The 20,888-nt window shown below is 47.1% G+C and overlaps 2 protein-coding genes across 3 annotated transcripts in view; one reads left to right on the top strand and one right to left on the bottom strand.

The window, feature by feature from the left end:
- Positions 1–20,888, top strand: part of Ptrh1 (peptidyl-tRNA hydrolase 1 homolog) — a 59,149-nt gene that overhangs the window by 10,091 nt on the left and 28,170 nt on the right. The gene's annotated exons all lie outside the window — the stretch shown is intronic.
- The window catches only part of Stxbp1 (syntaxin binding protein 1), a 75,262-nt gene continuing 56,662 nt past the window's right edge, over positions 2,289–20,888 (bottom strand). The window contains exons 12-20 of one of the 2 annotated variants that reach the window (XM_070014129.1): positions 19,515–19,580; positions 17,905–17,985; positions 15,907–16,045; positions 15,178–15,287; positions 12,577–12,678; positions 10,951–11,036; positions 8,919–9,073; positions 7,119–7,244; positions 2,289–4,224 (exon numbers count right to left, since the gene is read on the bottom strand). In XM_070014129.1, coding sequence (XP_069870230.1) covers positions 7,135–7,244; positions 8,919–9,073; positions 10,951–11,036; positions 12,577–12,678; positions 15,178–15,287; positions 15,907–16,045; positions 17,905–17,985; positions 19,515–19,580 — 849 coding nt within the window. In that variant the 3' untranslated portion in view covers positions 2,289–4,224; positions 7,119–7,134. The remainder of the gene's footprint in view (positions 4,225–7,118; positions 7,245–8,918; positions 9,074–10,950; positions 11,037–12,576; positions 12,679–15,177; positions 15,288–15,906; positions 16,046–17,904; positions 17,986–19,514; positions 19,581–20,888) is intronic. The other variant, XM_070014130.1, reaches the window with a different exon arrangement.

The raw sequence follows: 20,888 nt of genomic DNA, 5'->3' as shown, positions 1-20,888 counted from the left end.
AGGCAGCATATGAGGTGGGAGATAAAGCAGGCGTTTAGCTGGCAGATGCCCTGGCTGCAGCCATGTGCCCCAAACAGGCTCTGCGACCTTGGGGCCCCTCTAAGGGACAAGATAGCATGAGATCAGGGGTACAGATGCATGGCCAATACACTCCCACACCAGGAGTTAGCTCACGAGTCATCTGGACCCTTGTTCCTACCTCAGCAGTCTGTGGGATGCTGCTGCGTGAATTTGCTGGGCAGTCCTCAGATGCACACATTTATTGAAGGGAAGACAGGCAAAGTAAGAAGTTTTACTTTATCTCCTACAAATCCTCCAGGTATGTATTCCAGGTAAAGGCATTAGCTTAAAGGCAGGACAGTCTCCTTGGGTTGTATAATGCATTTGTGTTTTGGACAGTATGTGACTATATCCCCCGTAATTAACCCTTGAAGGGCTAAGTCTTTCTACCTTTTCCATGCTAAGACAACCAGATAGACAACAGCTTCAGTGGAGAGGTCATCCTTTGCGTGCCTGTGAATTCATGGGCTCCCACTTCTGCTTAGCTTTTTCACTCAAGGCTGGTATGCTACCACTTGAGTCAACACCTCCACTTCTGACCTTTTGCTGATTAACTGGGAGTTGATTCTGTACATAGCAACAGCCTGAGGGATTTGTTTGCACAGGCTGGCTTTGAACCACAATTCTCCTATCTCAGCCTCCTGAGGAGCTAGAAATACTGCATGAGCCACTGGTGCCCAGCTCTTTCAACACAATTAATTTGTCCCTTCCCTTCCTGCCTGACACTCAAGATTCTGATTTTAGAGGTCAGGCTCCTCAAGGAAATGACTGAAAAGTTAATGTTTTTTGGTGTATATAAAGAGGCCATATACTAAGAACTGAGATCCCTTTACCACCAATTCTTTCTTTTTTCTTTTTCTTTTTTTTTTTTTTGGGTCCGGTTGTAGGGCCTGAACTCTGGGCCTGGCCGCTGTCCCTCAGCTCTTCAGCTCAAGGCTAGTGCTCTACCACTTGAGCCACAGCACCACTTCCGGCTTTTTTCTTTTTGCTTATGTGGTGCTGAGGAATCAAACCCAGGGCCTCAGGTATGCAAGGCAAGCACTCTACCACTGAGCCACCTTCCCAGCCCCACCACTAATTCTTAATATGCAGTGCAACTGGACTCTCATGTGGATAGAAACATTCAGAAGACCCCAGAATAAAACACTGGGGAAATGCAATGATTAGGGTGAGCTAATCCTCTACAAATTCACTGCATGTCTATCAAGCCTACTTGTTAAAATGTCCTTAAGAGTAATGGGTTAAAACCAGGGTCTGGTTTGAACATGTTAAGGAAGATCTGTTCCTTCTGAGGACAATGCCTTTAGTGACCTCATTATTTCCCACTGCCACCCCTCACCCCATCCCCCAGTCTAATGCAGCCAACTCGCAGCATCACCACACTGAAAACAAAAATCTTCAACACACAAGCCCTTGGGACACACCCAAACCATAGCCAAACTATACAGGAGAGCAGGATTTCATGAGAATGACTTTTTTTTTTTTGGGGGGGGGGGTCCAGTCATGGGGCCTGAACTCTGGGCCTGGGCGTGTCCCTCAGCTCTTCAGCTCAAGGCTAGCTCTCTACCACTTGAGCCACAGCACCACTTCCAGCTTTTGTTTTTTCTGCTTATGTGGTGCTGAGGAATTGAACCCAGGGCCTCATGCGTGCAAGGCAAGCACGCTACCCCTGAGCCACCTTCCCAGCCCCCCATGAGAATGACTTGAGACGAGTGAGAGGTAGAGAGGAAGAGAGAGGGAAGACAGAGAGGGGGAGACAGAAGGAGAAAGAGGGAGAGGGAGAGAGAGAGGGAGGAAGGGAGGGAGTTCATCCAGAACCTTGATGCTGACCTCAGGGTCACCTCCAATCCTGCAACTTGGGGACTGCAGAGCCCCCAGAGGAGGGGGCCAATATCCCTGAGGAAGGGGTCATTTAACTGTGTGCCCCAAATATGGACCCCACATGCTCAAGTAGGGGGCATCTGTAGACAGAATCCCACAGTATCTGAGGAGACAGGCAATCTAGAGAGGGAGGAACGGGGAGAGGAAGGCGGACCTTCTCTCTGGGGGACATCCTGTTTCTAGTGGCCCAAGACAAGCTTCATGGATTGGCCCAAATGCGAGGCAGCCATGGAGATAATGTAAGCGATGGTGACTGGGCTCTGGAAGATGGAGCCACCGCCCAGGTTGCCACCCTCCTTTGGGCTTCTGGGAGTAAAACCAGCCCGCACTTCACCTGACACCATGCATGGGCGCTGATTTCTTTATTTATTAGACTCGAGTGCTTTAGTACAGAACGGTACAGAGATGATACATGTTTGTGCTTCGATACTTTCAAACACTGAGATTTCTGATAATTTCAAGGTAAACAAGTTTCAAGACAGACTAGCTTTTTTTTTTTAAATAACCTTTTGATAAATTATTTTTATATAAATAACAGAAAGGAAAATCCACGTTTGACAAAACAAGGTCCTGAAGCATAAGCATTGCTTGGTTGGAGGGAGGGACAAAGTAAGCAGACAGGGAGAAACAAACCAATGCAGGTTCCTACAGTTCTGTCCTAAGGAAATGAGACTTTGTAAGGGGGGGCTGAGTGACAGGAAGAGGACTGAAAACTAATGGGAGTGCAGAGGGAGATTTCGGAGCCAGAAGAGAACGCCACAGAGCAGCTAACGGGGCAGGCAGAACGTATTTTCAAAAGGAAGGCGAACACCACAGGCACGAGACGCAGTAATATACACAGTCTGCGGGAGGGAGAGGGTGGTGGGGGCTGGGCAAGGGGACATTTTTGTGACTTCCACTGTCATTATTTTTTCACAAGAACAGCAGCAGAACAAGCGGTGTGCTTGCTCCTGGGACCAGGAAACTGCTGAGTCCTGAGGATAAGATATCCTTCTAGCATTTGCTTCTTAACTTTTGCTTTACAGCTACACTTTATACAGCTACATTTTTATACAGAGAATAAAATGATCATTTTTTTCCTTACAACCACAAAGACATTAGCACACACTACACAAAATAAAGAACTATGAAGTATCTTAGACTGAGGATTGTCTGACGGACCACGACCACGCTTGCTGAGTGGAGTCAGCGTTGGCATCACCCGGGGGGAAGGGCAGAGCGCCTGCACCCTTTCCATGGAAAAAGCTCTCTGACCAGAAGCCACCAGGGCCTGTCTGTTCCAGTCCATTCCTACCCCATGAACGCTACCCAGGCTGACCCTTCTAAGGAAGAGGAACTGTTTAGGGGGATGTGGGGGGGAGAGAGGGGTAGTCAACAGGGTCAGGAGACCTCATGTTTTGCAGCGGCAAGCAGGTTCCAGTGGGAGCCCGCTTTCTGTTTGTCTGGGCGGTGACAGGTGGGGGGGGGGGCGGGAGGTTCCCCCAGGGTCACAGCACAGTGGCCATGGGTAACAGTGCCAGGCAATGAGCAGGATGCACCAGCTGGCACCCAGCCTGGCTTCATGTGGACATCCTTAGCCTCATCCACTGCTGTACATCACCAGGGCACAAGCTCCTGGGGGAAGAAAAGAGGCCAGGTTCCAGCTCCAGCCCCACGAGGTGTCTGTGCCCTGATTGTCACTTCCTGGCTTATCTGGACGAGAAGAGGCAGCAAGGGCAGCAAGTGGAGTGCAGACGCCAGGTTAATAATCCTCAGCGTGAAATACTTTAAGAACACAGACACCGCTGATTCCCACGGAGGATAGGAAGGACCCAACACAAAAATGTGAAAATACCCAAACTCTACCTTTCCATACTCAAGCAGTTTGCAGGGCTTGCAGAGGGCTATGTACAAGGTCACGGAACCATAAATAAGGGCGAGGAGTCCATTCGGTCTAGAGTTCAAAAATGGCGGCGCAGCGCTTGCAGGTGAACTGCTCCTTGTAGTTACATATATAAGATACTCTTTTTAAAAAACACAATGCATTATTCTCTTTTGCTTCAAACGAGAAGAGGGCGTTATTAATCACGAGACCGCAGCGCGGGGAGGGTGGCCAGGGCGTGCAGGGCTGGGGAGGCAGCAGAGAAACCGAGGCATGGCGCTGGGGAGCCGCGGAGCACTCTGGGAAGGGGGCTGGGTTTTGGAGGGGCAGCTTAGGTTTTTAACTGCTTATTTCTTCATCTGTTTTATTCAGTTTCTTCAGCGTGTCCAGCAGTTTCTGTGGGGTGAGGATGTGCGTGGATCCTGGGGAGGTAGAGAAGACAGTGAGCTGGCCTGCTCTGGCCGCCAGCTCATTCCCTGGTTCTTCTCCCTTCCCTGCCGCTGCTCCCGCCCTCCCTGGCCTGGGTCCACTGACGCTGTGTGGGGGAGGGGAGAAGGGCTTGGGGCCCTGTCACATGAGAGACATTTAGGGACTGTGGCTAACTGAAACACATTCTGGGGCTCAGGCAGGGTCCCAGACTGCCTGTGTGGGAGCCCAGCACCACCCCAGGAGACAGAGGAGATGCATTTCTTATTCTCTTGCACTCCAGGTGAAGCCAGGGAGAGAAATTCCAAACATGGCAAAGGGAAGTGGTTGCATGGGGCAGGATTGGTAGTGAGATTGTACATGGAAATCCCGGGGGAATCACAAATGTCTGGGAGCTTGCCAAGGGGTGCTGGAATGGAGGTGGGACCTCAGGTGTTAAGAGGGAAAGGGCGGGGACCTGAGGCCTTACCTTGCAGAGACCGCGCTTTGTAAGAGATTAGAAATGCTTGCAAAAGTTTAAGCTAATGGAATTAGATATATTTCTAGTGCAAAAGTAAAAAATAAAAAAAATTAAAAAATGAAGGACTTTTTCATAAGGAGAGAAAGAGAAAGATCTAAGAAGTGCAGTAAAAAATGATGCATGGATTGTGTGGTCTGGACATGGACTTAATCGAACAGAACAGGAGTGACGGGTGGCGTGAGCATGAGGCCTGCACGCATGCAGCAGTGCACTCCAAAGAAAGATCCTGGTGGGAAAGAAGAACTAAACAAAAGAGTTCCGTACTTGAAAATGTGCCTTCCTGGAGACCTGGGGAGGAATGGGCCTTCATAGGAGTGGGCAGTGGGAACACCAGATGTTTAGATTTTCATTCCAAGGACAGGCAAAAGGAGGCTTTGGCTGGCTTGTTGGCCATCATTCCAATACCAGGGTCTCTGTGCCTCTGACCACTACCTGCTTAGCTGACCCGGGACCCCTGGAGCTCGGGTGCTTCCCTGAAAGTCTCGACCAGCAGAAAACTTGTAGCATTTTCTCAGGTGGGAGAGGCATATTCCTGCAGCCTTATCTCTCTGGTAAAATTCAGTGCAGACTCAATTTAGCTACTTTTTACTGGAAGGGGGTCTTCCTGATCAGATGCGAATCCCGAAGTGTCCTCACCTTCTCACATGTAAATTCAAGATTTGAGGAAGGCCAGAAAGGTGTTAGGAAACCCAGGCTCTAGAATTTTCTTATCTGATCACTGACCCATCTGGTCAGTTTATCTAGTCAACTGTTCTGTCCATTTTGACAGAATAATTCTAGGACAGGACCTTGGAAACAACCAGTGAGGCCTCTAGGAATCTAAGTAACAGGAATATTACTTGGTCCTATAAAAGGGAACAGATTGGTTGCTATTAATCCAAGTCGTCTGAAAGCTAATTATTGGTTGCTGGTGTTCAGACTCTATGCCTTACTGCTTCTTAGTTAAACTACAGAATCCAAACTACTCAGCAAATTACTCTAGAAGCCAGGCATGTACCATCACTGTTGACTCATTTTCTCGCTGTTCCAATGGCAGCTGAGACCGTCTCAGCTGACTGACCATGAAACAGAGGAGAACACACTGCAAAGAAGTAGCTTCTTTAGAAGCAGGAAACCCCAGAACCAGTGCTCACAGGAGCCCTGGGGCTGTGGGGCTCTGATTCTTTCAGACACTGTAGATGGTCTGTTGTCTGTCACTGAAGTATTGACCTAATATTAAAGACATTTAAAATACATCCTGTAGCAAATGCTGTCTACCTGCCCACCAGTGGCACACAGAAGCATGTCTCTGGTTAACACACTATCAAGGTGCTTCTAGAAAATTTGGGCATTTTTTTTTCCCTTAGAAAATTAGAGCTTGAAAAAAGAAAAGAAAAGAAAAGAAAATTAGGGCTTCATCCTACCACTTATGAAGTGCGGTTCCCACTGCCTGGGAAGGCAGGAAAGGGAGAGGAAGGAACGAGGACAATATAGAATCAAACAGAAAAGGTGCTACTAGGTAGCAAGCTTGGTAGAAGAGAGAAGACAGAACTCTTTACACTATACAAATATCCAGAACAATGTCTCTTAAAGGGCTCCAGACCATATATCCAGAGGCTTCAGCGGGAGAAGAGGTGACTAGCCACGGGGGGGGGGGGGGGGGGGGTAAACTAAAAGCAGCTCTGAGAGAAGTGACCTGTGCGTGCTGTTTTCTGCAGAGGAGCATGTGAGGAAAGCTCCTCCCACTGAAGAAGTGCGCTTATCAAGTCCTGGGGCGACACAGGGCTTGAGACCAGTCACCCCTTGAATTGGTTCCCTAAAGGGCCTGTCCTAGGAAAAGGCACTCATTGGTGTGTCTTCCACTGACCTAGAGTCTGCTGGGAGCTCTCTCACCATCAGGTACCTGTCGCCATTCCCCCTCTACCCCCACCCCCCATCCCCTTCCCGTCTGCTCTGAGTGTTCTCTTCTCTGGCCTCACTCTCAAACTTCCAAACCACACTACTGCCAGGAGGCTACTTTCCTGTGGTGCCACAAGTTAACCCCTGGGACAGCAGGCTGGGAAACCATGCCTCAGGTACCCCTCAGTTCCAGCTCCCTCTTTAAGGGTTGCCTACATAGCTACATCACTTTGGTTTAAACCAAGAGGCCCGCAGCTGTCTGCTGAGCGGTGTCACCCAAGGCACGAGGGACCCGGCAGGTCGGAGCCCAGGGTGTGACGGCAGCACTGGACACATTTTCAATCGGTGTTAAGAACTGCAAGCATTTTCTTGTTAAAAGAAAATTAAAGAAATAATAAACTAAAAAGGGAAAAGTAAAGAAAGAGTGACGGAATAATCAAAGAAAACCCTTCAGAGTGGAAGAGTTTCTTTTCTGTAATAAGCTGCTTTTACTTTGTTTCTTTGGCTCTCACTCCATTGTTGGAGCCTGATCCTCAAAAGATACCCTAGAGGACTCCCTGAAGTCGGGGTGTCTCAGGTCCATGAGAAATTTGGTGGGAGTAAGAATATGAGTAGAACCTGTGGGAGAACAGAGGCCAGCTGACTGCTTGAACAAAGGTACGTTACAGGAGCATGCCAACTTAGGCCTACAGTTTACGCAGCCAATGAGGCATGAAGAAAGCAAGACACGCACACGCGCACATGCGCACACGCACACACCGGCAGCAAGGGGCTGGCATGCATAAAGCAGGTGAGGCCACACAGCGGACAGCAACTGTCTAAGTGGTCAGACCCCTCTCCGTGAACCCACACAGGTGACTTTCTATCCCTAGATTCCCACCTCCCCCTAAGGAACTCTGGGCAGGTCGAAAGCAGAAGAGGAAGGTGCACACCCAAAGCCTGGCTAAGATGACTTCTGTGTGGGAAAGTGGTGTGTGAGCTCAGATTTATCAATACATTCATGCAACATATATGCAAGCAGGGAACAGAGAGCTCTACTATGGGGCCTCTACCACAGAAAAGGAAAAACAATTCCTGGGAGAACTGGTGACCAGACCAGGGAAGCCTGCAGAGTGGGGGAGGGGCACAATCTTCCTTCTGGCCCACAGCCTCAGGACCATCTAGGTGGACTGGCCTAAGGAGCCTACTCACTTGTGCAGGCAGTGTGACTTGGTCACCCCAAACTGGATGACTTGTTATCAGGATAATGACTGCGCCTGGGATTATGACTGATGTAGGGGGTCAGGATGCCTTCCCAGATGGGGCAGCTCAGGCCTGGCCTCTCGGTAGCAGTTCACATGTAAATGGCCCGTGCGGCCACCTGTAAGCCCTAGGAGTGTAAATCCCCATCAGGTGCACACTCCTTCCAAAGGGGGATCAAATACTTGGTCTCCATGCTTGCTCAGCTTGAATGTGTCCTATTAAGGGCGAGCTGGCCAGGGCAGTAGATATGGCAGTCTCCTGCAACTTAGTGTCAAGAGGGACCCCTGTGGGCAGGGGCCACTTCACTTTGTTAAGGACTTGCAGGATAAAAGGAGAGCATCTGGAAAGAGCAAGATGTCTCAGCTCGCCTTCCTCCGCCAGCCCTAGAAGCTATAGATGCTCCTGGAGGCGGGAAGTACAAGTGTCTCCAGCTGTGTTACGACAGCTCCAAGAGTTACTTCCTCTCTTTTGGAAACTGACAGGAAGCATCAAAAAGGACAGGGCAGACTAGAAGCAGCAGGAGCCCGTTAGGGGACTTAAGGGGGACTAGCAGTCAGGCCAGGAGGCTCCAGACAGTATCTGCTCACTTGCTGTCAATACAACTTCAACTGAGGGGTGGAGGAAGGAGGGTAATGGTTTCCCTCCCACCCACAGTCCAGTGCTAGGAACCTGACACTCATCAGGTCTGGGTGAAGGCTGTAAGGGGGCGTTCTACACTGTTCTGGTAGGAAGGAAATGGGAGCCTGAGTACTCCAGCCACTTTCTGTGGCCCCGCATAGCAGTGGCAGTACTGAGCCTTGAGCCTGAGTCTGTTGGATCGTATGACCAGGTACTCAATGCCTCATGATGCTGCCTTTCAGTGAAAGACACAGTAGGGCAGACATGAGGAAGAAACCCCTGACCCCTTAAGTTTCTGCCACACAAATAGTTACCTAAGACTATGTTTTGCTGGGGTGATGGGGAGCTAGGACAGAATGCAACACCAAAGCATGGGATGGATTAACAGTGCGAAGAGGCAGCCTGTGTCTCTAGCCTGCATGCCCTACTTACCTATCAGCACTTCCCACTTGCCATTGGCCTGAGTCACCTCGTAAGCACAGCGCATCTCATTCAGGCTCACGCCCCCAAGGATGAAAATAATGAGGCGGGGGCCACTGCGGTACTCTCCTGGGGCCTTATTCTTATGCCAGTGCCCATAGCGGGCGCTGAGTGGAAACAAGAAGAGAGAGAGAGATTAGTTGTGTTTACACTTAAAAAATTATTCAGTGCTTCATCCCTCCATGTCTCGTTACACATTTGTTGTGTACAGTTGTGCCTCAAATAGAGTGGGTGCTTGGTAAAGGGTTGGCTGAACTGTGATGAAATTTCAACGCTGTTTGGCTTCACCAGAAGAGTGACTCTGAGGGAGCTGGGAAGGTGGCTCAGTGGTAGAGTGCTTGCCTTGCATGCATGAGGCCCTGGGTTCGATTCCTCAGCACCACATAAGCAGAAAAAGCCGGAAGTGGGCGCTGTGGCTGAGGGACAGTGCCCAAGCCCAGAGTTCAGGCCCCACAACCGGCCAAAAAAAAAAAAACTCTGAGCAACTCTGCTGGAACCTTTTCACTCTCTCACAAACATGTAGATAGACTCAGTCATTTCTAGTGTTTGATGTGTGACGATCAGCCCATGTCCCCAAGCTTGTATGGGACCTAGCAGCACCGAATCAGAAGTATGTCTCAGGCCAGCACGCTGAGCCCTGAGCAGTTACCATGCAGGTATGTGGGTTTCCTGTGGGCAGGCCAGGTCCCCCACCCCCATCTCCCCAGGGAGAGATGGCCTTGAGAAATGGGTCTGAGCTACTCTGATGCAGAAGAGCTGTGTACCATGGGGACAAGTACAGGGCATGGAGTCCTGTCCAGGTGTCACTGGGCAGGTACTTCCTGAAGGTGTGGAGAGTCACGTCTCTCCCTAGAGGGACTTGGCTTCCTTAGGAGGAATTTGATTCAGATATAAGGGGCAACAAGTTGTTTCCAGGTTAAAAAAAAAAAATGGGTGGGTGGGAAATGAATGGAAGGAAGAAGCCTCTTCTGGACACTGAGGTGCTCTGTCCTTCCTCCTGACTTAGGACAGCATTAGTCATGTTCCAATCCAGAAGTCATGCAACAGGCACTGTCAGGGCCACTGGAGCCTCCACAGTCTGTTCCCTGTGCAGCCACTGGGTGTCCCTCCATCCTCGGCCAGTCTGGCTGTGCAGTGAACATTTTAGCTTTCATTGCCTCTGCTATTAGAGGGGTGCCAATGCCATACGTGCTACCCTTTGCTTCTGGCCTAGGTCCAGGAAAAGATTAAAAATGAAGACAAAGCCACAGCCACCAGTGCCAGTAGCTGTTCCTTCTAGAGCCACCAAATCTGCTCTCCCCAGCTCGCATACTCTACTTGATTATTCTCAGGAGTCACTGTCTGGATCCGCCACATTTTGTTTATAAATTTGTCAGTTGGTAGACATCTGGGCAGTTTCCACACGTGGGTTACTATGAATAGAGCTGCTATGACTCGAGGGTACTGCAATTTCTAAGCAGGGTGATCAGGGAAGATTAGGAAGGTGATACTTGATTAAAGAACTAACAGAGGGGGCTGGGAAGGTGGCTCAGTGGTAGAGCGCTTGCCTTGTATGCCTGAGGCCCTGGGTTCGATTCCTCAGCACCACATAAGCAAAAAGCCGGCAGTGGCGCTGTGGCTCAAGTGGTAGAGCACTAGCCTTGAGCTGAAGAGCTGAGGGACAGCGCCCAGGCCCAGAGTTCAGGCCCCACGACTGGACCAAAAAAAAAAAAAAAAGAACTAACAGAAGATAGACATGCAAGTATATTTGACCGTAGATGGTATCAGGCAAAGGGAGAAGTAATGGCAAAGGTCCTCATAGTAGCCTTGTCTTGTTCAATGTCGACCAAGGAGGCTGAGGGGGAGTGAGGGAAGGGAGAGGAGGGGAGTCAGTGAGGAGTGGGAAGCTAGGGAGAGCTCCTGGCTCACATTCTCTCACATCAGGACCACCATGAGCTGACATCCAACCAGACACCCACCCTCTGTCCTCCCCATGTCGACCCACCTGACAGCAGTGGTACTGAAGGAGGCAGAGGAGCGGGTGGAGATATATGGATAGTGCTTGGTATCCAGTTTGTCCTCAATAGTGTCCTAGAGAGAAGCAAGACTGATCAGGTTACCATTGTTATCAAATGGAGATGGGAACAAAAGCAAGAAAAAAAGCAAGTCAGCCAGGTCTACAACAATGCCTATGCCTGCTGCCACTACCGCGAGGCCCACTCCAGGCCCAGCACTGGCTACGTGCTCTGCAACTGTCTCAGCCGATAGGTCTACTCTCTGCGTAAACAATAAAAAGCATTTGTTTTCTTTGCTTTTCTTCAAATTTATTCTTTTTAGTAATCTGCTTGAGGTTGAGCATCTGCATTCTGTTCACTAAATTCCTGATATTTGCTGTCAGCCTGGTGCAAATGGCCCAGAGGCAAGGCCTTTCCAGTTTGTCAAGGGGCTAATTATCTGGTGGGTGGGTTCCAGCCATGTAATTCCTGCTGCCTGGAGACCCACCCTCTGTCTAACAGTCCCCTCTTTAGGGGCTAGAAAGGAGAGGGAGGAAAAGGGGGCAGGGAACAAGTAGGTGATGCACAAAGGGTGGCTTTATCTGCATCACCAAGCAAAGGCATATAATTGGTGTCTGAATGGTTCATGTCCACCCATCCTTTTGGTTCTGTGGATTTTAAAAATAGAAAGCTGACTCACTGTATGTAGTTAACACACACTTACTTTAATGCACAGTTCAGTTACGAACACCTGGGCTGCTAAGAGGAGCCTAGGCAAGTCCCTTCAGGTTCTGCACCCCAGTTTTGGGCCCCCATCAAGTACAGAAGATGAGAAGGCTGTCTTTGAGTCCTGCTCTAAAGATTCAGTGGTGTAGGACCTAGGTAGGGTTGCTACAGGCAGTGATACCACAGGGCTGTAATGACACCCATACCCTCACTTCCCTTCTAGACAGACATGGAGTATCTGCTGCGCATGAGCTGTGTCAAGGACATGGCAAAGGTGACAGGCTCAATGTGAAAGATGACTTAGAAGTCCCAGTAGATTCAAGACACCTCTGTGGCACTGGGACTCAGACGGGGGTGAGGGAGGCAGGCAAAGGATGGATGGCCCAGTAAAGACTTTGAAGGAAATTAGGATTCAAAATTTAGAAAGGAAAGGAGAGTACATTCCAGGAAAAGGATCACTTTGAACCACATAATTGCACAGGTCTTGCTGCTGGTATAACGAAGGTTTAGGGGAGGGAAGGAGAGTGAGAAGAGGAAGGGCAAGGCAGGCTGCAGCCATCTTCTGAGTCCCACCGGCTGAGGTGTGGCGTGCAGCTTGCTCCTATCTCCCCGAGGGATATGCTTATGTTCCTCATCTGACCTTTGAGATGCTTCAGGTCTGGCTCCTTTGGTTACCTTGCTGAGGGGCCTCTAGAGCACAATATTACATCTTGACACTGGAACGGACAAATGGCTCTGGGGGACCTACAGCTGGCAGTGTGGTGGTTCTTCAAGAATTCTCAGAACAGGTGTGGGGTGCTTATGGTCACAGGATGTTACTAAAACCACAGGGCGTCACTGCTAGAGGTACTAGGGCATCTAGTGAAGAGCACTGGGCCCTGACTCTCCCTCCCCATTCCTCTGTCACTGACCTCCATGATGTCCTTAATAATTGGGGTCCATCGTGAGAGCTGGTAGGTCTGCTCACTGATGCGCTCCTTCCGTTCTGGCTTGCTCCTGCGGCGCAGAGTGGACTAAATGAAAGCACACACAAGGTCAGACTACTATAACTCAGGGGCCACCTAGGCTTCCATGACGTCTGTTGGTCTCTGGAAACTAAGTGAAGACTCCTTCAGTCTGCATTAGTAAACAATAGTAAGAGGTGGGGAGGGTTTCCCTGTAATAGTCCAATTGTGTCCCTTTTATTTAAGACACCTGGAGCAAATGTCATTTTTTTTTCTGATTTAAAGTTGGAAAATCTGTTCCATTTTACAGATTTATTTTTTACATCTGAAGACTCCTAACAAGATTTTTACATCTGAAGACCTCAAACAATATTTCCATTACTGAATATTCTTTTTTTTTTTTTTTTTTGATCATGTGGTTTAAACTTAGGATCTGAGCACTGTCCCTGAGCTTTTTCGCTCCAGGCTAGTGCTCTACAACTTTGAGCTACAGCACCACTTCTAGTTTCCTGGTGGTTAATTGGAGATAACAGTCTCATAGGCTTTCCTGCCTGGGCTGGTGTTCAACTGTGATCCTCAAATCTTAGCCTCCCGAGTAGCTAGGATTATGTGTGAGACACTGATATTCTTTTCTTTCTTTCTTTCTTTCTTTCTTTCTTTCTTTCTTTCTTTCTCTCTCTCTCTCTCCTTTGCCAGTCGTGGTGCCTGAACTCTGGTCCTGGGTATTGTCCCTGAGCTCTTCAGCTCAAGGCTAGCGCTCTACCACTTGAGTCACAGTGCCACTTCCAGCTTTTTCTGCTTATGTGGTGCTGAGGAATCGAACCCAGGGCCTAGGCAAGCACTCTACCACTGAGCCACCTTCCCAGCCCCCTATTACTGAATATTCTATACACTCCTTTTTTTAGCCAGTTCTGGGGCTTGAACTTTGGGCCTGGAAACTGTTTCTGAGCTTCTTTTCCTCAAGGCTAGCACTCTACCACTTGAGCCACAGTGCCATTTCAGTTTTTTTGTAATAATTGGCGAAAAGAGTCTCACGGGGGGGGGGGGGGGGAGGGAAAGAGGGAGAAAAACGAGGGAAAGGGTAACAAGTTAGGCAAGAAATGTAATCACTACCTTAGTTATGTAACTGCAATCCCTCTGTACATCACCTTAACAATAAAATTTAAAAAAAAATAAAAAGTCTCATAGACTTTCCTGCCCCAGCTGGCTTTGAACCATGATTCTCAAATATCAGCTTCCTGAGTAGCTACAATTACAGATGTGAGCCAGCAGTGTCAAGCTCTATATACTCCTTTAGAAATTTTTTTAGTAGGGATGGGAGAGAAAAACTGGGAGAGAGAGCTGGAAGGAGTGACACTGTCCAAAAAGAAGTATACTCATTATCTGACTAATGAAACAGTAATTCTTCTGTACAACACCTTAATAATAATAGAATTTAAAAAATTGTTCCTTCTTTCACTTAGCAAATGCAATTTTTAAAGTCAAGAAAAGTAGCAAATGTGAAGCACATATATAAGTGCCATCTTAAAAAATCTAGGTAGCTGGGGCTGGGAAGGTGGTTCAGTGGTAGAGTGCTTGCCCTGGGTTCAATTCCCCAGCACCACATAAGCAGGAAAAAAAAAGCCAGAAGTGGTGCTGTGGCTCAAGTGGTAGAGCGCTAGCCTTGAGCTGAAGAGCTGAGGGACAGCGCCCAGGCCCAGAGTTCAGGCCCATGACCAGACCCCCCCCAAAAAAAAAAAAATCTAGGTAGCTGTACTGGGGCTAGTAGTTCAAGTGGTAGAGCAAGTATGAGGCACTAAATTCAATTCCAAGTAACAAAAGTAAAACAAAATAAAGGCAGGTAGTTAAAAAAGAATTTGCTGTCTATCATAGGAGAAAATATGACTTAGTTTTAAATTTTTTATTTCAACAGCATAATACTGAATGGATCATCTTCATTATTTTGATCCTTTGTGAGCAAAGGTCTAAAATCATCGGATTCCTGCCAACTACTTGTGCCTGGTTGGTGGCAATGGAACAAAGTCTCTCTTTTAATACCAGCCATCTGAACTGAAGCTTTGTTAGTACTGACTCTATGGAGTGACTGCCTATAGATCAAGAGCATACACTGAGGCTCCTATAAGTGGGATCCAAGACAGCATATTCTAACAGGATCCTCAAGAATGTCTGTCTAGTTTCCCTCGGTATACACTACATGACTCTAAGCCTTCTAGGTATCTTGAGTTGGTTCTCAAATCAACTCAAGGGCTCAAAACATAGAGGTGACAAACAGCTTGTGGCGTCTGTGGCAGACACTGAGTCTGAGGTGTTCAAAGGTAGAGCCATAATGGCCTTGAGACACAAGAGGAATCAGAGTGACTTGTTTTTGTTTGGTTCCATTGTACTTAATGTTACTCAGTGTGTGCAATTAATGCTAGTCTTTGACATTTGTATCTTTTTCTCCTTCATCTCTTTTGATGTTGAGCATGGTACATAGCTGTATCATAAGATGCTGTCAATCAGTGAGCATTGAATACATACAACATGTCAGCTGCCTGCCCCTTCTTCCCACTGAAAGCTGGCACTTACGTCTGTGACGATGGGCACACCCAGGTGAGCCATGTTGGTGATGATCTCACTATCCTCTGGCGGGATCTGGGCATGTTGGATCAGTTTATTCAGGTTCTCCTCAGTGATGCCTGAGAGACAAGAGAGCTGGTCATTACACCAAACCTTCCCATCTCCACTCTTAGAAGCAGAGCTGACCACTTTCCTTTCCCTCCTCAGAATTGGCAGACATCAACCTATCTACCCCATCAGCTTGACTCTCTGATGAGAGCAAAAACATTACTGCAGTCCCACTTGAATTGCTCTGTCCAGAGTGATAGCCATTGGCAATTGCCTCACAGTCTCTGTTTACATCATCCTGGCTTCTCAGCAGTCTCTACCCACCCCACCCCACACCAAAGTCAAACTGGACAAGAGTCTTATTAAGTACCTTTTGCACTTTACAGGCATCTTTACATCCAAGAGGCTGAGCTCTAATAAACTGGCCGTAAAGGCAGTCAGCCCTCCTTTCTCCCAGCTCTGGCCTCCTCTGTCACCCATGCTCCTTATTAACTCAGAATTCCATGTCATTCATGCTCCTTATAGAATTCCTATGGGATGCTCAACCTCTGGTTGCAACTGACTTGAATACATTGCACGTCCCCAAATATAAGGAGCCTCTGGAATCTTCCTTCCTCCCCTTTCCATGTCTTTTAATCCAGTTTTCTCTCATGGCTTACACCCTCCTCCTCTATTGTCCTTCCTTCTTACCATTCTTCAGAAAGATATAGAGAAGGATGATGCGGATTTTGTCATACGTGCTGACATTTGCATCCAGCAGGATGGGGACGATGGCTCTCATGGGGTCTTTGATCTTCTCCCCCTCGGCGTCTGTACCCATTGCCAGATCCTGTAGAAAACACACCCAGCTGTCCCTAATTCTGTAACAATCTGAACAGATGGTTTCTCTTAGAAATTCACAACCTATAAATGCCTGGCTTTGTGGCATGGTTGGGGTAGGCTGTGAACAAGTCTTCTTGCACGTGCTGTAGTTAGCATTAGTGTCCTCAGTGCTGCTTTGCATGAAAGCCCCTGAGTTCCTTTTTCTAAAACCAGCAACTGTGGTGTTCCCTGCAGGCAAATGTCAGGGTTCCTGCGTCTATGAGGTGCCAGGCCCTGCAGAAGGGTCAGGCTGAAGAGCATGTGAAGGCTTTGATGTCATGAAATGTCGCTGCGAGGCTGGATTCTTTCCACTCTGCTTCTCCTGCCATTGGAAGGACACACTTTTTGAGTAGGATTTTTAACCTCTGTTTCAATCAGAATTTTTCAAAGGAATGGGGGGGGGGGATAATCCCAAACCTGCAGATCTAAACCTAGGGGATGGAGAGAAGAAAAAGGATAACAAAAGAACCAGAGAAAAAAAGACTTAAGTGAGCATAACTCATAGCCCACAGGACTGTCAGGTGACACTCAGACCCAGGGAGTGGTGCATTGTTCTTAGTGAACCAAGAGTCATCTGCTCCACTACTGAGTGACCCACAGCTGCAGCTGGGTTTCTTGCAGGCTCTCCTTTTCCTCTCAAAATTCTGTGAGTTCATACAAATGATTATTTTGTATCCAGGGTCTCTTTTCAGGCAGGGGCTAAGGAAGGCTAGACCCCTTTCCTATGTCTTCTCACCAGCCTCATTAGGTGTTTGCTTCGCATGACCGACTTTAGGACTTTCTCTAAGCCTAGTGAAATGTAACTAGTTCCCCAATACTTTTGAGCACTTAGGAAAAAATTTAAGCTTCCAAAGATGAATCAGAAACTACATTTTTACTGGTAACCTGCCTGCTAGTCAAGCTCTTGGAAAGAGTACATGTGTTTTCTGAGATTCCCCCAAGGAATGGACTTTTAAGAGGGCAGCACCACAGGACATGGCTTGCAAACCTAAGCTGGGCCTGTTACAACAGGCCAGATAATTCATATCTTGCTTTCACCCTGAGAACCTGAGCTGGCATTTTTCTATTAAAATAAAAGACTTCTGCTGAGGCTTCAGAATCTTTATAAATGTTTTTTCTCTTCAATGACATATAGGACCTGGCGGTATATTGCATGAGGCCCTGGGTTCAATCCCCAGTATCTCTCTCTCTCTCTCTCTCACACACACACACACATACACATAGGGTTGACACACAATATAGAGAAACTGTCACAGAGACTGGAGGGCCAAGTGAGATTCCACACAATTCACTCGAAAAACATGTCAGTTCTGTGGTTTTACTTTTGCAAATGTGGAAAATGAAGCAGAAAGAAACCAGTACATACACCAGAGAGAGAAACAGAACTCCAATCTCCGCTTCTCAGTGCCAAGCCTAATTCTGATCAGTAAGGTTTTGGGACAACTCCTGGTCTGCAGCTGCACTGCCCTCCCTAAGGCTCAGGATTTCCACACTTTGTCAGGCCATAGCAAGAGATAAACACATTCACAACAAAATCCAGCCAGCTCTGTACATGTAAGTAAGGCTCAGGACATTCCAAGTAAAAACAGAGCCTCTGAAAAGAGCCAGCATGCAAATTCCAAATGGCACAGCACTCCAGACCGATCTTGTCCCTACCATTCAGAGTGGAACCACATAGCGGAGACAAGACGTGAGATCAGAGGCTCTCCCATATCTATTTCCTATGATTCTGCAGGAGGATGTTCAAGGTCAGATATTAAAATTCATCTGAGTAAGTGAACACTACAGAGCACCTGCCATGCAGAAAAGGAAGGAAAAAAATCCTACCTGTTCCACCCGGCAGAGTTTATCCACAGTGCCTTGGTAATGCTTCATACAGTCTTCAGCAAGGTGCAGGTGAGTTGAATACTAGGAAATGCATTGCAGAATTGGTGACCAAGAAATTAGTGATGTATGCAACATCTACTGAGTACCTCCTATGTAACAAACACTGTGCTGGCTGCTAATAATTATTTAGCCTCACAAAGGAGATAAAGTATGTACAATTAGTATTCCAACATCATAGGCAGCAAATGTTACATGTAAGGAGAGGAAGGATAGATTCTCAAGAGATAAAAGGGAAAATTCTTCAGAAAGGGTAGGCATGATGGTTTTATAACACATCCACGGACTCTCTAATACATGGCGCTTCAGGAGGGGAGGTTAATTCCCATCTCCTTGAGTATGAGCTGGATCCAGTGCCTTGCTTCAAACAAACACTGGACAGGAAGTAATGATGTATGACTTTCAAGATCAGGATACAGAAGATCTGACATCCTCCTGGCCAGCTCTCACCCCATCTGGGGGACGCTAATGGTGATATTAGGCAAGTACAGGCCTATGTGCTGAACAACTGAGTCCTCCCACCTACAGCAGGGGAGGAGGAAGAATAAAGGATGCGAAAGAGCAGGGATGTGGTGGTTCATGCCTATAATCCTAGCTACTCAGGAGGCTGAGATCTGAGGACTGTGGTTTGATGCCAGCCGAGGCAGAAAAGTCCCTGTGAGACTCTTTTTTTTTTTGGTAGGTCGTGGGGCCTGAACTCTGGGCCTGGGCACTGTACCTCAGCTCTTCAGCTCAAGGCTAGTGCTCTACCATGTGAGCCACAGTGCCACTTCTGGCCTTTTCTGCTGAGGAATCTAACCCAGGGCCTCATGCATGCAAGGCAAGCACTCTACCACTGAGCCACCTTCCGAGCCCTGAGACTCTTATCTCTAATTAGTTACTCAAAAAATAGAAGTGGTGCTGTGGCTCAAGAGGTTTTATCTTTGTTGCTATTGTTTCTAATGTACTTAAAAACATACTATGTGATTTTTTTTTTGTTTCTTTGGATGTTCTTCCCCCATGGTATAACCCCTGTTTTCACGGTATTTGATTCCGGTAGAATGCTAACTTTGAGCAAAAGAGTTCTGACTGACTAAAAAAAAAAAAAAAAAAAAGATGAGAAAGAGGGTGCTCTTTTGAACTTAGGGCCTGGGTGCTGTCCCTGAGTATTTGTGCTCAAGCCTAGCACTCTACCACTTGAGCCACAGCTACATATTTGGGCAGCTTAATGAAGAGTCCCATAGACTCTTTCCTGGGCTGACTTCAAATTGAAGTTCTCAGATCTCAGCCTCCTGAGAAGCTAGTATTACAAGCATGAACCACTGGTGCTCAGCAGAGAAAAGAAAGGGAGGGTATAAGAGGAATAAGGCTCATCTCAGCCTTCTTTCCTCTCCCTTCCTTCTTCCATCCCTCTTTCTCTCCCTCCCTCCTTCCTCTCTATCTCTCACTCTATTTGAAAAGAACACATAGCTGTAGATTTCAAAGAAGCAGACTAGTAGGGCTGTTTTTTTTTTTTTTTTTTTTTGCAGCTGTTTATATCTATAACTAACATAGATTACTTAGGGCCACCACACCTTGCTGAGCTCCTTCTGGTACTGAGGCATCTTCTTCAGCATCTGGGACAGGTCCCGCATGGTGGTCTATGAGGGAAAGGAAAGCACATGGTGTTACTCCAATGGCCTTGACTCAGTGTGGCTTTGTGAGGCTGGTGGGCACAGGACAGAAGGGTGGCCACATTAGACTTCACAAGTGCAAAACGAATCTGTTAAGCATAAGACTGTATTTTAGATTTCCAGGCATCTGGCACAAAAATTATTGATCCAAATGTCCTGGTTGTCTGCCAGATGGGGAATTAAACCCTGAAGTCTGGTAACTTTAATTCCATAGTTTTTTGTTTTTTGTTTTTTGTTTTTCACATTAATTTCACAAAAGCATCTTTTAACTGCTATGAACATTTCTTAGAAACATGAATACATGCCCTCGGAACATGTTAAGTAAAAAGTATAGAATATTTACATCTATGTTGAAGATGTGGTTATTTAGATCATTTAAGATATTTAGGTAATGATTAGGAATTAAGAATAATGATAACATATTGGGACTGGTCTTTTATTCTATTTTACGATAGTAATAAAATGATATTTGTAATGATTATGTAAATTACTCTTGTTTGGTATTTGAATTACAATAAGTGATAAACATTTTAAAATGATTTCCATACGAAAGGATCATTTTCTTTTTTGTTTTTGTTTTTTTTTTAATTGTAAAGATACTATACAGAGGGTTACAGTTACATGAGTAAGGTAATGAGTACACTTCCTGTTGAGCATTGTTACCCCCTCCATTGTTTCCCCCTACCATCCCTTCCCTCCCTACCTTCCCCGAGGTTCTTTTTTTTTTTTATTGTGATTAAGTGATTACATAATTTCCCGAATTTCACAGTATTGTGGAATAATGATGCTCATTTAAAGTCACAAGTTCATTCTAACTTTCCTGGAGCAAATTGTCTATCACAGTCTTTTTTTTTTTTAGGGCGGGGGTACCAGTCATGAAACTTGAATTTAGGGCCTGGGTGCTGTCCCTGAGTTTTTCTGCTCAAGGCTAGAGCTCTCCCACTTAAGTCACAGCTCTACTTCCAGCTTTCTGGGTAGTTAATTGGAGATAAGAATTTCATAGGCTTTCCTGCCGGGGCTGGCTTTGAACTACAATCCTCAGATCCCAGCTTCAGGAATAGCTAGGATTACAGGTATGAGTCACTGATGCCTGGCCAAGTTTTATTCCATGTTTATTGGATTAGAAACTTGTAAGAGCATGATTCTTGCCAAGAAAAAAGATGTTGTTCTACCCAAGTAGTCTTGGCAATGCCTATCACCCAGCAGGAAGGCAGCTATGGGTAGTCAGGTAGAAAGGAGATTGGAGAGGGCTGGATCTTGACCAGCACAATGGTT

Source organism: Dipodomys merriami, unplaced genomic scaffold, assembly GCF_024711535.1.
Source record: "Dipodomys merriami isolate MVZ:Mamm:240054 unplaced genomic scaffold, mDipMer1.0.p SCAF_11, whole genome shotgun sequence".
NCBI classification, from domain to species: Eukaryota; Metazoa; Chordata; class Mammalia; order Rodentia; family Heteromyidae; genus Dipodomys; species Dipodomys merriami.
This window is presented reverse-complemented; position numbering and strand designations above follow the sequence as displayed.